General features: G+C 47.4%; 1 protein-coding gene across 2 annotated transcripts in view; it reads left to right on the forward strand.

The window, feature by feature from the left end:
• Nucleotides 1-16,883, forward strand: part of LOC137532013 (NACHT, LRR and PYD domains-containing protein 3-like) — an 86,899-nt gene that overhangs the window by 33,101 nt on the left and 36,915 nt on the right. For both annotated transcript variants that reach the window (XM_068252101.1, XM_068252102.1), the window contains one exon: nt 5,108-6,818. In XM_068252101.1, coding sequence (XP_068108202.1) covers nt 5,108-6,818 — 1,711 coding nt within the window. The remainder of the gene's footprint in view (nt 1-5,107; nt 6,819-16,883) is intronic.

Here is a 16,883-nt window from a genome sequence, read left to right on the forward strand (position 1 = left end):
GGACAAACATGTTTTTGATAAAAAAAAAACCCATTCAGTGTATATTTATTGGTTTGGGTAAAAGTTATAGCGTTTACAAACTATGGTGCAAAAAGTGAATTTTCCCATTTTCAAGCATCTCTGACTTTTCTGACCCCCTGCCATGTTTCATGAGGGGCTAGAATTCCAGGATAGTATAAATACCCCCCAAATGACCCCATTTTGGAAAGAAGACATCCCAAAGTATTCACTGAGAGGCATAGTGAGTTCATAGAAGATATTATTTTTTGTCACAAGTAAGCGGAAAATGACACTTTGTGACAAAAAAAAGAAAAAAAAAAAGAATCCATTTCTTCTAACTTGCGACAAAAAAAAATGAAATCTGCCACGGACTCACCATGCCCCTCTCTGAATACCTTGAAGTGTCTACTTTCCAAAATGGGGTCATTTGTGGGGTGTGTTTACTGTCCTCGCATTTTGGGGGGTGCTAATTTGTAAGCACCCCTGTAAAGCCTAAAAGTGCTCATTGGACTTTGGGCCCCTTAGCGCAGTTAGGCTGCAAAAAAGTGCCACACATGTGGTATTGCCGGGTATGTGTAAAAATACACCCCAAAACACATTGTACTACTTCTCCCGAGTATGGCAATACCACATGTGTGGCACTTTTTTGCACCCTAACTGCGCTAAAGGGCCCAAAGTCCAATGAGTACCTTTAGGATTTCACAGGTCATTTTGCGAAATTTGATTTCCAGACTACTCCTCACGGTTTAGGGCCCCTAAAATGCCAGTTCAGTATAGGAACCCCACAAATGACCCCATTTTAGAAAGAAGACACCCCAAGGTATTCCGTTAGGAGTATGGTGAGTTCATAGAAGATTTTATTTTTTGTCACAAGTTAGTGGAAAATGACACTTTGTGAAAAAAACAATAAAAATCAATTTTCCGCTAACTTTTGACAAAAAATAAAATCTTCTATGAACTCACCATACTCCTAACGGAATACCTTTGGGTGTCTTCTTTCTAGAATGGGGACATTTGTGGGGTTACTATACTGCCCTGGCATTTTAGGGGCCCTAAACCGTGAGGAGTAGTCTTGAAACCAAATGTCGCAAAATGACCTGTGAAATCCTAAAGGTACTCATTGGACTTTGGGCCCCTTAGCGTACTTAGGGTGTAAAAAAGTGCCACACATGTGGTACCGCCGTACTCAGGAGAAGTAGTATAATGTGTTTTGGGGTGTATTTTTACACATACCCATGCTAAGTGGGAGAAATATCTCTGTAAATGACAATTGTTTGATTTGTTTTACACACAATTGACCATTTACATAGAAATTTCTCCCACCCAGCATGGGTATGTGTAAAAATACACCCCAAAACACATTATACTACTTTTCCTGAGTACGGCGGTACCACATGTGTGACACTTTTTTGCAGCCTAGGTGCGCTAAGGGGCCCAACGTCCTATTCACGGGTCATTTTGAGGCATTTGTTTTCTAGACTACTCCTCGCGGTTTAGGGCCCCTAAAATGCCAGGGCAGTATAGGAACCCCACAAGTGACCCCATTTTAGAAAGAAGACACCCCAAGGTATTCCGTTAGGTGTATGGCGAGTTCATAGAAGATTTTATTTTTTGTCACAAGTTAGTGAAAAATGACACTTTGTGAAAAAAAACCAATAAAAAATCAATTTCCGCTAACTTTTGACAAAAAATAAAATCTTCTATGAACTCGTCATACACCTAACAGAATACCTTGGGGTGTCTTTTTTTCTAAAATGGGGTCACTTGTGGGGTTCCTATACCGCCCTGGCATTTTACGGGCCCAAAACCGTGAGTAGTCTGGAAACCAAATGTCTCAAAATGACTGTTCAGGGGTATAAGCATCTGCAAATTTTGATGACAGGTGGTCTATGAGGGGGCGAATTTTGTGGAACCGGTCATAAGCAGGGTGGCCTTTTAGATGACAGGTTGTATTGGGCCTGATCTGATGGATAGGAGTGCTAGGGGGGTGACAGGAGGTGATTGATGGGTGTCTCAGGGGGTGGTTAGAGGGGAAAATAGATGCAATCAATGCACTGGGGAGGTGATCGGAAGGGGGTCTGAGGGGGATCTGAGGGTTTGGCCGAGTGATCAGGAGCCCACACGGGGCAAATTAGGGCCTGATCTGATGGGTAGGTGTGCTAGGGGGTGACAGGAGGTGATTGATGGGTGTCTCAAGGTGTGATTAGAGGGGGGAATAGATGCAAGCAATGCACTGGCGAGGTGATCAGGGCTGGGGTCTGAGGGCATTCTGAGGGTGTGGGCGGGTGATTGAGTGCCCTAGGGGCAGATAGGGGTCTAATCTGATAGGTAGCAGTGACAGGGGGTGATTGATGGGTAATTAGTGGGTGTTTAGGGTAGAGAACAGATGTAAACACTGCACTTGGGAGGTGATCGGACGTCGGATCTGCGGGCGATCTATTGGTGTGGGTGGGTGTTCAGTTTGCCCGCAAGGGGCAGGTTAGGGGCTGATTGATGGGTGGCAGTGACAGGGGGTGATTGATGGGTGGCAGTGACAGGGGGTGATTGATGGGTGATTGACAGGTGATTGACAGGTGATCAGTGGGTTATTACAGGGAAGGACAGATGTAAATAATGCCCTGGCGAATTGATAAGGGGGGGTCTGAGGGCAATCTGAGCGTGTAGGCGGGTGATTGGGTGCCCGCAAGGGGCAGATTAGGGTCTGATCTGATGGGTAACAGTGACAGGTGGTGATAGGGGGTGATTGATGGGTGATTGATGGGTAATTAGTGAGTGTTTAGAGGAGAGAATAGATGGAAACACTGCGCTTGGGTGGTGATCTGATGTCGGATCTGCGGGCGATCTATTGGTGTGGGTGGGTGATCAGTTTGCCCGCAAGGGGCAGGTTAGGGGCTGATTGTTGGGTGGCAGTGACAGGGGGTGATTGATGGGTGATAGGTGATTGGCAGGTGATTGACAGGTGATCAGTGGGTTATTACATGGAAGGACAGATGTAATTAATGCACTGGTGAATTGATAAGGGGGGGGGGGTCTGAGGGCAATCTGAGCGTGTGGGCGGGTGATTGGGTGCCCGCAAGGGGCAGCTTAGGGTCTGATCTGATAGGTAACAGTGACAGGTGGTGATAGGGGGTGATTGATTGGTGATTGATGGGTAATTAGTGGGTGTTTAGAGAAGATAAAAGATGTAAACAATACATTTGGGAGGTAATCTGACGGCGGGTTTGCGGGCGATCTAATGGTGTGGGTGGGAGATCAGATTGCCCGCAAGGGGCAGGTTAGGGGCTGATTGATGGGTGGCAGTGACAGGGGGTGATTGATGGGTGATAGGTGATTGGCAGGTGATTGACAGGTGATCAGTGGGTTATTACATGGAAGAACAGATGTAATTAATGCACTGGCGAATTGATAAGGGGGGGTCAGAGGGCAATCTGAGCGTGTTGGCGGGTGATTGGGTGCCCGCAAGGGGCAGATTAGGGTCTGATCTGATAGGTAAAAGTGACAGGTGGTGATAGGGGGTGATTGATGGGTGATTGATGGGTAATTAGTGGGTGTTTAGAGGAGAGAATAGATGTAAACAATGGATTTGGGAGGTGATCTGATGTCGGATCTGCGGGCGATCTATTGGTGTGGGTGGGTGATCAGATTGCCCACAAGGGGCAGGTTAGGGGCTGATTGTTGGGTGGCAGTGACAGGGGGTGATTGATGGGTGATTGATGGGTGATTGATGGGTGATTGACGGGTGATTGACAGGTTATCAGGGAAGATAGATGCATACAGTACACAGGGGGGGGGGGGTCTGGGGGGGGGGTCTGGGGAGAATCTGAGGGGTGGGGGGGGGGTGATCAGGAGGGGGCAGGGGGCAGGGGGGGATATAAAAAAAAAATAGCGTTGACAGATAGTGACAGGGAGTGATTGATGGGTTATTAGGGGGGTGATTGGGTGCAAACAGGGGTCTGGGGGGTGGGCAGGGGGGGGGGGGGTCTGAGGGGTGCTGTGGGCAATCAGTGGGCGGGGGGGGGGCAGATCAGTGTGTTTGGGTGCAGACTAGGGTGGCTGCAGCCTGCCCTGGTGGTCCCTCGGACACTGGGACCACCAGGGCAGGAGGCAGCCTGTATAATACACTTTGTATACATTACAAAGTGTATTATACACTTTGTATGCGGCGATCGCGGGGTTAACATCCCGCCGGCGCTTCCGTATGGCCGGCGGGATGTTACGGCGGGTGGGCGGAGCCAGTTGCCGGGGGAAGCGCGCGTCATCAATGACGCGATCGCTCCCCTGGCATGCCTAAAGGACGCGCCGCCTGAAGGCGTATTGCGGTCCTTTAGGCATCCACTTTGCCGCCGCCCATGGGCTGTGGGCGGTCGGCAAGTGGTTAATCACCAGGCCAGAAAAAAGGCTATATAAAGGAGGGGGGGGGGGAACTAGATCACTAGGAAAAGATATACAATGTAGGAGGAGAGACCATTAGACCTCCAGGGAAGACTATATATGGGGAACTTGGTGGAATTACTTGGGAAGGCTATAGGCTATATAAGGGGGACGACTAAATCACCAGGGCAACCTATAAGAACAGGTGGGACCACATTAGACCACTAGGAAAAGCTATAAGGGGTAGGACTACCAGTGAGACCCCTTTGCTGTGGTGTGTTTGTGTGTGGGGGGAGGAGTTTACACTCACCCTGAGAGCTGTTCAGCTCAGCTAAGAAACTGCCCTGGAAGGAGGGGCTTTAGTGAACAGGTAAAGGGGAGTCCAAAGTACAACTTTTATCAACTTACTGAGGGTATTGGATACATCAATTAGCCTATGGAATGTGGTTTTCTTTTTCTTTAGCCTGACCTGGTCCATTTCAAACTCCAGCTTTGGGTAAATCGATCTACTCGGGGCTTTAAAAAAACAAAAAGTATCATATACGTAGACTTAAAATAAAACAAAAACACACAGGCAAATGCTATACAAATAGGTGAACAGCTATCGATAAGATCTAGTTACTATAAAAACGTTACTGAGGGTTCGCCCTACCATAGATGGAGAAAACACTGTATGATTCAATCGTTCTTTTCCGTATGGAATTTGTGTATAATCTTCTTTGTTGTTTCATTATAGATACTCAGAAAATACACAAACGTCATTTGTTTATGAAAACTGAAAAAATGGTGGAGAACACTCCTCCAGGAACAAATCTGAAACAAAAAAGTTTTAATATTTCTGAGCGATACGTAGACGTGGTTGTTACTTCAGGACAAGATTTCAAGAGACATTCCAAGGAGGAGTTTATAAGAACTGGTGGAAAGCATGAATATTACATGCAGGGGGCACAAGTTGGCTTGGAACGTATTGCTTTGAACAAGCTCTTCCGCTGGTGCCACTGGAATGGATCTGTACCACACGCAGTAATGGTGAGCGGAGTGCCGGGAATAGGGAAGTCCACACTGCTACAGAACTTTGTCTTTCATTGGGTGACTGGAAAACTCTACCAGAGATTTGCTTTTGTCTTCTTCTTCAAATTTCGGCAACTTAATGAATATAGAGACGTCAGCTTGGAGGAGATGATTCTTCTCGAGTATCCATATCTGGAGCATCAACTTGATAACCTCTTACAAGATCCAGAAAAACTTCTGTTTGTATTCGATGGCTTGGATGAAAGTAGGTTCTTTATAGATTTCCGGTCCAGTGAACAGTGCAGAGACACCAAATGGAAAACACAGCTACCTGTTCTTGTTACTAGCTTACTGAAGCAATCACTCCTCAAAGGATCTCATGTGCTGATGACCTCTCGTCCTACTAAGATAGAATCAACAGATATTAGTGTTTTCCAAAGAATCACTGAGATCAAGGGATTTTCTTCCAAAGAGAAACAAATGTACTTTGATCGTTTTTTTGAAAACAAGGAGATTTCAAGTAGAGCTTTTATGCATGTGCAGGAGAATGATAACTTGTACACTTTCTGTTATATCCCAGCTTACTGCTGGATCCTCTGTACAGTGTTATCAATGCACTTCAGAGCCCAACCAAAGACTGGCCAAGTGATGTCATCACCACTGCCCACAACAGTAACACAACTCTTTGTGGCTTACGTTGCAAACATTCTTGCCAATCACAGTCAGGATACCAGTGATGCTCGGCATCTTTTGAGGTCTATTGGGCAGGTGGCACAGCACGGTATAACAAATCATATCCTCCTTTTTGACCAAAGAGATTTAGTTTCATTTAAGGTCGATATTTCTTCATTACTCTTTTCAAACTTTATCATTGAATCTCGAGATCATTCTAAAGTGACTTTTTCTTTCTTACATCAGATTTTTCAAGAGTTCTTTGCTGCCTTGGCCTACTATATTGAGGACTCTCCAGAAAGATTAAAAACTATTTTTGAAAGCTGCAGTAAATTTCAGGATGGTCATAACCAGATGATTTTACATTTCCTTTGTGGTCTCTCAGACTCTTCTACATGGTCTCTTTTGAATAAATATTTAGGAAGGTCAAGTCATCAAGTTTCCAAAGAGGTCATCAGTTGGCTCCAAACAATGGTTCCAGTAATAAAAAAGAAACTAGAAGATTCCGAGGACAAAAAAGAATGCGTGCAAGTTCTTGCCTATATCTTTGAAACACGGAATAAGAATCTGGTGTATCACTGTTTAGGGTCAGGCAACACATTTGACTTTTCAGAGTTGTATCTAACCCCTTTGGACTGCACAGTGCTGGCTTTTACTCTTGGCTCCTGCAAAGACACAGAACGTCTTGACTTAGATTCCTGCTACATTCACACTGAGGGCTTAAATAGATTGGCACCCTTTCTACACACCATCAAGGATCTCAGGTGGGTAAAAGTTCAGATTGCTTTTAAACTGTTCTATTCAAAGTAGTGTGGTTTACATTTTACAGCCATACAAAAAAAAGAACCTGCATTTTAAATGGGACTAGAATCATGTTGTACAATGTAATCATTACCAATGTTAAATTAGTTGTTACATTTAAATTTAGTTAAATTTGAGTTTGTTTTTGCCAAAAGGAAAAAAAAAATACTGTACTTTAAAAAGTATGCCTGTAGTGGTAGAAATCATGCACATAATATTTCTCTGCTTCCTCCTCCCTCCCTCCTCTATTGTCCAAATACTGAGGGTGCAAGTGGGGATTTGAGGCTGGGAAGCACTGTACATCTGAGATGAACGCTAGCTGGCCTGAAGAGTGTTAGGAATTGTCCCCAGCTATTGACAGAAGTTTTTATTTTTACTATGGCCTTCCATGGGGGGGGCGTCTGTTATGAGGTGTATGTCTGTCCAAGAGGAGCTGTGATGGGGTTCAAGTCAGTTTCCGGGGTCTGTTACGGTGATCTGGTCTCACTGGTACATACTGCTTCAATTTGTTATTTCGCCAAAATGTCTCATTTTGTTATTTTTGAGATTTTGAGGACATGCTACGGGGGATATGTTTTAAGAAACAAACTGTACATGCTGACCTATTGGTGTGTCGTTATGTCAGTTTCCATATTATTTGAACTACCTGTTAGTGGAAAGCAAACTCCTCTTGGGGCGTCTATTTGTACCGCGAGGTTGGCCTCATCAGTAGACAATAATTTAATGATGATATTTCTCTATAAAATGAACACAATTATTCCTGTATGTAGAATGTTTGCTAGCACTCATCTAATCTTTCCAATCTGTAAGAAAACGCGGAAGAGCCGCCGCCATGAGCCAGCGGCAGGCGGCTCTTTCCGCGCACAGAGACGCCACACACGGAGAGGCAGCCGCCTCCTCTCAGCATGAGGCGGCTGTCTCCGTGCAGCGCGGAGAAACCGCCGCGTTGGACGCGGCGGTTAATGCCCATATCCCCGCTGCGGAGACACCGCAGAGCGGGGCTGCTGTGGCTGGGACTCATAGTCCCCCTAGGTTCAGAGTGACGCGTGCGCGCGCACTCAGGCAGAAGATTTATGGTAGCCAGGAAGGAGTCAGCTGACCAGGCTGGTCAGCTGACTCTGGCTCCACTCAGGATTGGTCCAGCACTTAGGGAGGTGCTAGGGGTTCATCCATGTATATATACTGCTGGCTGTTCACTTGCTCTTTGTCTGGCGTTGCGATCACATATGTGGGAGCACCCAGATCCGTAGTCAGATCCGTTAGTGTGCCGGGACCAGCTGGAGCTGTAATCCTACACTAAGCTAGATTCTGTTGATAGCTAAAGTACTAGTTTGATTGTGATTATCTGATATGACCTCTTGCCTGTTTGACTATCCTCCTGAATCCTGATCTTGTACCTCGATATTTCTGATACCTGTTGCTGAACCCCGGCTCGTCCTTAGACTCTGTTTCTGCCTCCTGATCTTGTACCTCGATATTTCTGATACCTGTTGCCGAACCCTGCCTGTACCTAGACTCCGCCTCTGCCTACTATATCTGTACTTTATCTGTCCGTGTGTTACGACCTGGCTTGTCCGACCTCGAGAACCGACCTCACTATTGGAGGCGGTTTCCCGTCCGGTTAGTGACATTTCCTCCTGAGTGTCACTCTCAGACGACCCTTCCTTCAGTCAGTCTGACTCCTCCCGTCTTGGAGAGCTCAGGTCTGCGGAAGGAATCTGTGCAGTACTCCTTGCTGCACTGAGGCCTAGTCCTCCTAGTGTTACTGTTACACCAAACACTACACTCTACTTAGGTGAACAGAGGTTAGCTAGTATATCGGATTATCGGTGATACTGCAGATCACGTATAATCTGGTATACATCTGTATTTCCTGTGATACTGCAGATCACCGGTAATCAGATCCTCTCTGAGCTTCACCGATCGTTACAGAACGCCAGACCGAAACTATATGGACGGACACTCCGACCGTCTGGGAGCAATGGCTTCCTCAATGGACGAGATCAATCGAGTGCTGGGTGGGCAGCAGACATTGATTGATTCATTGTCCGGGTCATTACAAGCCCTCCAGACGGCTATAGATGAGGTCCGATCCCCTCCTAGGTCTGATATACGAATGCCAGTACCTGAGAAATTTTCCTTCCACAGATCTGACTTCCGTAATTTTAGGAGTAGAGTGTTGTCATATTTTGAGTTGAGGCCCCAATCCTCAGGCACGGTGGCCCAAAGGGTCACGTTTCTTAAGACCCTTTTGACAGGCAACTCTCAGACCTGGGCCTACAGCTTACCTGAGGGTGATCCAGCCTTAACCTCCGTAGATGAATTCTTTAAAGCTATGGCGGTAATCTACGATGACCCAGATATTGCCTCTACCTCTGAGCAACAGATCAAGTTGTTACGCCAAGGCAAGGGTCCAGTCGAGGATTACGCCTCTGAATTTAGGAGGTGGTCAGTGACAACCAGGTGGGACAACTTCGCCTTGTTGGACCGTTTCCTATCTGGTTTGTCGGATGAGGTCTCCAGCCTCATGTTGAGTCAGCCAGAACCCACGACACTTGATGGCGCCATCTCGGCGGCCATTAGGATTGATCGCAGATTGCGTTATCAGCGACAGAACCGGGGTAAAGACCAGGTTAAACTGGTCTCTTACGCAACCCCTCCAGAGACTCCTCCTACGCCTGCTGTACCTCCACCTGAACCCATGCAGATAGGACGGTCAAAGCTGTCTCAGGTAGAGCGGAGACGCAGAATGACCGAACAGTTGTGTCTATATTGTGCGGAGCAGGGTCATAGAGTGCGGAATTGCCCCAACAAGTCAGGATATGGCCCCAAAAAGCCGGGAAACGAGCATGCCTAGGAGTAGTGGGGGGTGACACCCTAGGCACTCAATTCTCACCCCTTAAAGAGAAAAAGTTGCTTCTCCCTTGTACGATTACATGGGAGAATAATTCTATAGCCACTGAAGCTTTTGTGGATTCCGGTTCAGCGGCTAATTTTATGAGTACAGAATTCGCTAGTAGTATGGGTATTCCTCTCACCCCAGCGACACCTCCCATCCAAGTCACAGCAGTGGACGATTCTCCCTTGCAACAGAATCGTTCTCTGTCAAAAACTCCAGTTATGAGGGTCACCATTGGGGTACTGCATGAGGAACTATTGCAGTTTTTTGTTTTACACATGTCCACCTCCACTATCATCTTAGGCATGCCATGGCTTCAAGTCCATTCACCGCAGATAGACTGGGCTACAGGGCAGTTAACAGCATGGTCACCTCATTGTTTCCAGCAGTGTTTGTGGAGGCTGACGCTAGGTCAAACCAGGGTACAGGTGGAAGGGGTACCTGAACAGTACTCGGATTATGCAGATGTGTTCTGTCCTAAGGCTGCGGATAAATTGCCCCCGCATCGCACGTTTGACTGCCCCATTGACCTCCGTTCTGGTTGTATGCCTCCTCGGGGCCATCTGTATAATTTATCTGGCCCCGAAAAACTAGCCATGCAGGTGTATATCCGTGAAAATCCTGCCAAAGGCTTCATTCGGCCGTCTCGGTCACCCGCTGGGGCAGGCTCCTTCTTTGTTAAGAAGAAGGACGGGGGCTTACGACCTTGTATCGATTACCGGGGCCTTAACAAAATCACTGTGAAGAATCGCTACCCGTTGCCACTAATAGACGATTTATTCACACAGGTCACGGATGCTAGGATATTTTCGAAACTAGATTTACGAGGGGCATACAATTTGGTGCGTATAAGAAAGGGCGATGAATGGAAGACGGCCTTCAATACACCGGAGGGGCATTACGAGTACCGGGTGATGCCCTTCGGGTTATGTAATGCCCCGGCCATTTTCCAGTAACTCATTAATGAGGTCTTTAGGGAGGTGTTAGGGAAGTTTGTTTTAGTCTACCTAGACGACATTCTCATCTTCTCTAACAACATCTCAGAACACAGAACCCATGTCAGAATTGTTTTAGACAAACTGAGGCAGAATATGTTATATGCCAAACTTGAGAAGTGTATTTTTGAGGTTACGTCTGTTGCCTTTCTAGGATACATAATCTCCACCTCGGGTCTGTCTATGGACCCTGCCAAGGTCTCCGCGGTCCTGGAGTGGCCGCAGCCGGTGGGGTTAAAATCTCTACAACGGTTCCTGGGTTTTGCGAACTACTATAGAAGATTTATAAAGGGGTATTCCACAGTGGTCGCACCCCTCACCAGTCTTACAAAGAAAGGGGCAGACACCACTCATTGGCCTCCTGAGGCTGTACAGGCATTCTCTACTTTAAAGGGGTTGTTCTGCTCAGCACCCATACTGAGACATGTGGACACTTCTTTTCCATTTATCGTTGAGGTAGACGCCTCGGAGGTTGGAGTGGGGGCTGTGCTGTCTCAACGCTCAGGTCTTCAGGGTAGATTACACCCATGTGCCTATTTTTCCCGGAGGTTTTCTCCGGCAGAGAGAAACTACGACATAGGCAACAGGGAGCTCCTAGCCATGAAATTGGCCTTTGAGGAGTGGCGTCACTGGCTAGAAGGGGCGGAGCACACGATCACGGTTTATACCGACCACAAGAATCTGGAATACATCGAGGGGGCTAAAAGGTTAAGCCCTCGACAGGCTCGATGGTCTCTATTTTTCTCGAGGTTTACATTCTTGATTACATACACTCCAGGCAGTAAAAATACTAAGGCGGATGCACTCTCTAGGTGTTTCGAACCGGAGACAGCACAGCCCTCTGTTCCTGAGACCATTGTTCCTAGAAAATTGGTGTTAGCCGCTACCGAGACTTGGGAGGACTGGAAGGAGACCTTGAGTCATTTCCAGCAGGATATTCCAGAAGGGAAACCTGAGGGGGTGTTATTTATTCCGTTACCGTTCCGTCTCCAGATCTTGGAAATGGTCCACTCTCACAAGAATGCGGGACATCCTGGGGCGGCTAGAACGCAAGATCTCGTGGCCAGGTGTGCGTGGTGGCCCTCTCTAGCAGCTGACTGCAAAGAGTTTGTCAGGGAATGTGCGGTGTGCGCAAAAAGCAAGCCCTCCCGGTTGGCATCTGTTGGTACACTGCAACCTTTGCCCACCCCGAGTGAACCGTGGACCCACTTGTCAATGGATTTTGTGGGGGAGCTTCCTAAGTCTGAGGGTATGTCGGTCATCTGGGTGGCAGTCGACCGCTTCAGTAAAATGGCCCACTTCGTGCCCTTGAAGGGACTCCCCTCGGCCCAGGAACTGGCCGATTTATTTATTGCCCATGTCTTCAGACTGCATGGCATTCCAGAAGACATAGTATCCGATCGGGGAGTCCAGTTTGTCTCAAAATTTTGGAGGGCATTCTGTCACCAAATGGGCATGACACTGTCATTTTCATCGGGCTACCACCCGCAGACAAATGGCCAGACTGAAAGGGTCAACCAATTGTTAGAACAATTTTTAAGATGTTATGTTGCGGAAGCACAGAGTGATTGGGTTAAATTCTTAACTTACGCAGAATTTGCGCACAACAACTTAAAAAATTCGTCCTCAGGTTTCTGTCCATTTCAGAATGTAACCGGGAGACTACCTAAGTTCTCTCCATTGCCGATTGCGTCCACTCCATTTCCAGCCTTGGAGGCCTGGCAAAGGTCATTCAAGGACATGTGGTGGACCATAAAAGATAATCTGGTAAAAGCATTTCAGAATCAGAAAGCTCAAGCTGACAAGAGACGCTCGTTGGAGTGGAGATTTCAACCAGGGGACTTGGTCTGGGTGTCCACCCGCCACTTGACCTTGAGACAGCCTTCAGCCAAGTTGGGGCCCAGGTTCGTGGGTCCATTCCGGGTAGCAAGGAAGATCAATAATGTCACATATACCATTGATCTTCCTGCTAGCATGCGTGGCGTAAGGTCCTTCCATGTATCCCTACTTAAACCTGCAGTTCATGTGGGTCTCATCCCTCCTCCTCCTGTAATAATAGATGATCGACCTGAGTATGAGGTTGAGAGGATTTTAGACTCTCGAGTAGTACAAAATTCTACACAGTATCTGGTACATTGGAAAGGGTATGGCATCGAAGAGAGGCAATGGGTACCTAGGAACCGCATGCATGCGGACGAGTTAGTGAGAGAGTTTCATGCTTTGCATCCAGAAAAGCCCGGAAGGAGCTGTCCGGAGTCCACTCCTCAGGGGGGAGGTACTGTAAGAAAACGCGGAAGAGCCGCCGCCATGAGCCAGCGGCAGGCGGCTCTTTCCGCGCTCGGAGACGCCACACACGGAGAGGCAGCCGCCTCCTCTCAGCATGAGGCGGCTGTCTCCGTGCAGCACGGAGAAACCGCCGCGTTGGACGCGGCGGTTAATGCCCATATCCCCGCTGCGGAGACACCGCAGAGCGGGGCTGCTGTGGCTAGGACTCATAGTCCCCCTAGGTTCAGAGTGACGCGCGCGCGCGCACTCAGGCAGAAGATTTATGGTAGCCAGGAATAAGTCAGCTGACCAGGCTGGTCAGCTGACTCTGGCTCCACTCAGGATTGGTCCAGCACTTAGGGAGGTGCTAGGGGTTCATCCATGTATATATACTGCTGGCTGTTCACTTGCTCTTTGTCTGGCGTTGCGATCACATACGTGGGAGCACCCAGATCCGTAGTCAGATCCGTTAGTGTGCCGGGACCAGCTGGAGCTGTAATCCTACACTAAGCTAGATTCTGTTGATAGCTAAAGTACTAGTTTGATTGTGATTATCTGATATGACCTCTTGCCTGTTTGACTATCCTCCTGAATCCTGATCTTGTACCTCGATATTTCTGATACCTGTTGCTGAACCCCGGCTCGTCCTTAGACTCTGTTTCTGCCTCCTGATCTTGTACCTCGATATTTCTGATACCTGTTGCCGAACCCTGCCTGTACCTAGACTCCGCCTCTGCCTACTATATCTGTACTTTATCTGTCCGTGTGTTACGACCTGGCTTGTCCGACCTCGAGAACCGACCTCACTATTGGAGGCGGTTTCCCGTCCGGTTAGTGACATTTCCTCCTGAGTGTCACTCTCAGACGACCCTTCCTTCAGTCAGTCTGACTCCTCCCGTCTTGGAGAGCTCAGGTCTGCGGAAGGAATCTGTGCAGTACTCCTTGCTGCACTGAGGCCTAGTCCTCCTAGTGTTACTGTTACACCAAACACTACACTCTACTTAGGTGAACAGAGGTTAGCTAGTATATCGGATTATCGGTGATACTGCAGATCACGTATAATCTGGTATACATCTGTATTTCCTGTGATACTGCAGATCACCGGTAATCAGATCCTCTCTGAGCTTCACCGATCGTTACAGAACGCCAGACCGAAACTATATGGACGGACACTCCGACCGTCTGGGAGCAATGGCTTCCTCAATGGACGAGATCAATCGAGTGCTGGGTGGGCAGCAGACATTGATTGATTCATTGTCCGGGTCATTACAAGCCCTCCAGACGGCTATAGATGAGGTCCGATCCCCTCCTAGGTCTGATATACGAATGCCAGTACCTGAGAAATTTTCCTTCCACAGATCTGACTTCCGTAATTTTAGGAGTAGAGTGTTGTCATATTTTGAGTTGAGGCCCCAATCCTCAGGCACGGTGGCCCAAAGGGTCACGTTTCTTAAGACCCTTTTGACAGGCAACTCTCAGACCTGGGCCTACAGCTTACCTGAGGGTGATCCAGCCTTAACCTCCGTAGATGAATTCTTTAAAGCTATGGCGGTAATCTACGATGACCCAGATATTGCCTCTACCTCTGAGCAACAGATCAAGTTGTTACGCCAAGGCAAGGGTCCAGTCGAGGATTACGCCTCTGAATTTAGGAGGTGGTCAGTGACAACCAGGTGGGACAACTTCGCCTTGTTGGACCGTTTCCTATCTGGTTTGTCGGATGAGGTCTCCAGCCTCATGTTGAGTCAGCCAGAACCCACGACACTTGATGGCGCCATCTCGGCGGCCATCAGGATTGATCGCAGATTGCGTTATCAGCGACAGAACCGGGGTAAAGACCAGGTTAAACTGGTCTCTTACGCAACCCCTCCAGAGACTCCTCCTACGCCTGCTGTACCTCCACCTGAACCCATGCAGATAGGACGGTCAAAGCTGTCTCAGGTAGAGCGGAGACGCAGAATGACCGAACAGTTGTGTCTATATTGTGCGGAGCAGGGTCATAGAGTGCGGAATTGCCCCAACAAGTCAGGATATGGCCCCAAAAAGCCGGGAAACGAGCATGCCTAGGAGTAGTGGGGGGTGACACTGTAAGGAACCTGGTTCTGCTCTTTTCTGGCCTGCTGGTGGTGGTGGTTTGGACTGCCTGGACTTTTGCACCTTGCCACCAGCAGGGGGGTTATGGACTTACAGCAGTCATGGACTTCTGCTCACCACCAGCAGAGGGCTCTGTGGATTGTGAGCAGCCCTGATGGACAGCAGGCAGCTTGTCTCCTTCCTGGAGTATTTAAGGTCTGCCTCTTCCGCCTGCTGGTTGCCAGAACATTGATCTCCTAGGTCTGAGCTCCTGGACATTCTGATTCCTGATTCCCTGCTCCAGATTCTGTGGATGGCTTCCTGTTTATGAACCTGTATTCTGTCTTGATCTTGTCTTCTGCTTTATCCTTGACTCCGTGTTCTCTGATTACCTGTTGCTGACTTTGCTCTCCTGCTGACTCTGAGATTCTGTCTGATCCCTGGTGTATGACGATTGTGTGTATATTTATATATACTGTACATATATATATTCTGTAGTTAGATAGATAGTCAGGTGTACATTTATCACTACTTCTGAATTATCATGTATATTGCATGACATCGCATTTATGTTGGGTTATTACTACTATTGCTTCTGAGTAATTGTATGTATTGCATGTTGCGCATGTGTTTGCACGATATTGCCTTTTAAGTTGGTTTATGAGTATTTCTTAATAAACATCATTTTGCACCTCATTCTCTGTTTCCAGTGTCTGTATGCTGTGAACTGTGGTCAAACCTTGCCCTTGATCTCAGACTCGTTACAGAATGTTCTGGCCATACATTTACTGACCACTGCAGTAATACAGTATACTGAAAATCTGTCAGAATGAGCCCGCAAGATCTGGAATATTTTGCATTATTAGCAGGGGAGGCGTGGGATGAATGCTATGAGATTTTTGCAGAATTTTCCAGAGAGAAATTGTTACAGTTAATTAGTCAAGTGTATAGTCATGTTGAAAATGGATTTTTTGATGCGCCTGATGTTGAATGGATAGTCAAACTGTTGTATGATCTTGTATTCTCTGGTTCAAGAGACTCCTACCTGCCTCCATTTAATAACCGAAAAGTAGCAGTCTTGGTTAATTTGTTTGAGAGTGATCAAGCAGGATTCCTGGATTACTATTCAAACAAAGATAAACCAATTGTGCAAACTTGCATAGAGTCCCTTCAATGTCTCATCAATCAGGGATTATGCAGATATGGGAAAGCCTCTCTTGTGTTATCTGCATGGAAAGGGATTTTCTCTGCAAATTCCACAGCCTCAGCTTACTCTCTTGAAAACCCAATTTATCTGGATTTTACTTCTGAGCAAATCGATGCTTTTTACAGATATCTGAAAGAAGACAAAAAGGCATTTTTTGAATTCTATTGCACGCAATCGATGGAATTTGTATTAGAATGTAAAAATGACGTTGAAAAAGTAATGCATAAAAAGGCCTGCAAGCATAAACCAGCTGCCGCCCTAATTGCTGCCTATTCTGAGATCTTGCCCTTATGTAAACCTTCTGTTAACCCTTTGAAAGTTCCTCTTCCAGTTCAGAACTCACAATCCACAATAACTAAACAGTCCCAATGTCAGTCCTCCTGTAAGGAACAATTTAACTAGAGTGACCAGACGTCCCGGATTGCCCGGGACACGTCCCGGATTCGGGGTCCGCTGTCCCAGGCTTAATGAGGTCCCGGGAAACGTCCCGCTTTCAGCAGCGGGACGTCCCGGCCTCGGGACTCTGGCCACTCTCTCCTCAATGAACTGGCAGCGGCGTCTATAGACGCCGTGCCAGTTCATTGCCCGC

The sequence above is a fragment of the Hyperolius riggenbachi genome, chromosome 9, assembly GCF_040937935.1.
Source record: "Hyperolius riggenbachi isolate aHypRig1 chromosome 9, aHypRig1.pri, whole genome shotgun sequence".
Classification (NCBI taxonomy): Eukaryota; Metazoa; Chordata; class Amphibia; order Anura; family Hyperoliidae; genus Hyperolius; species Hyperolius riggenbachi.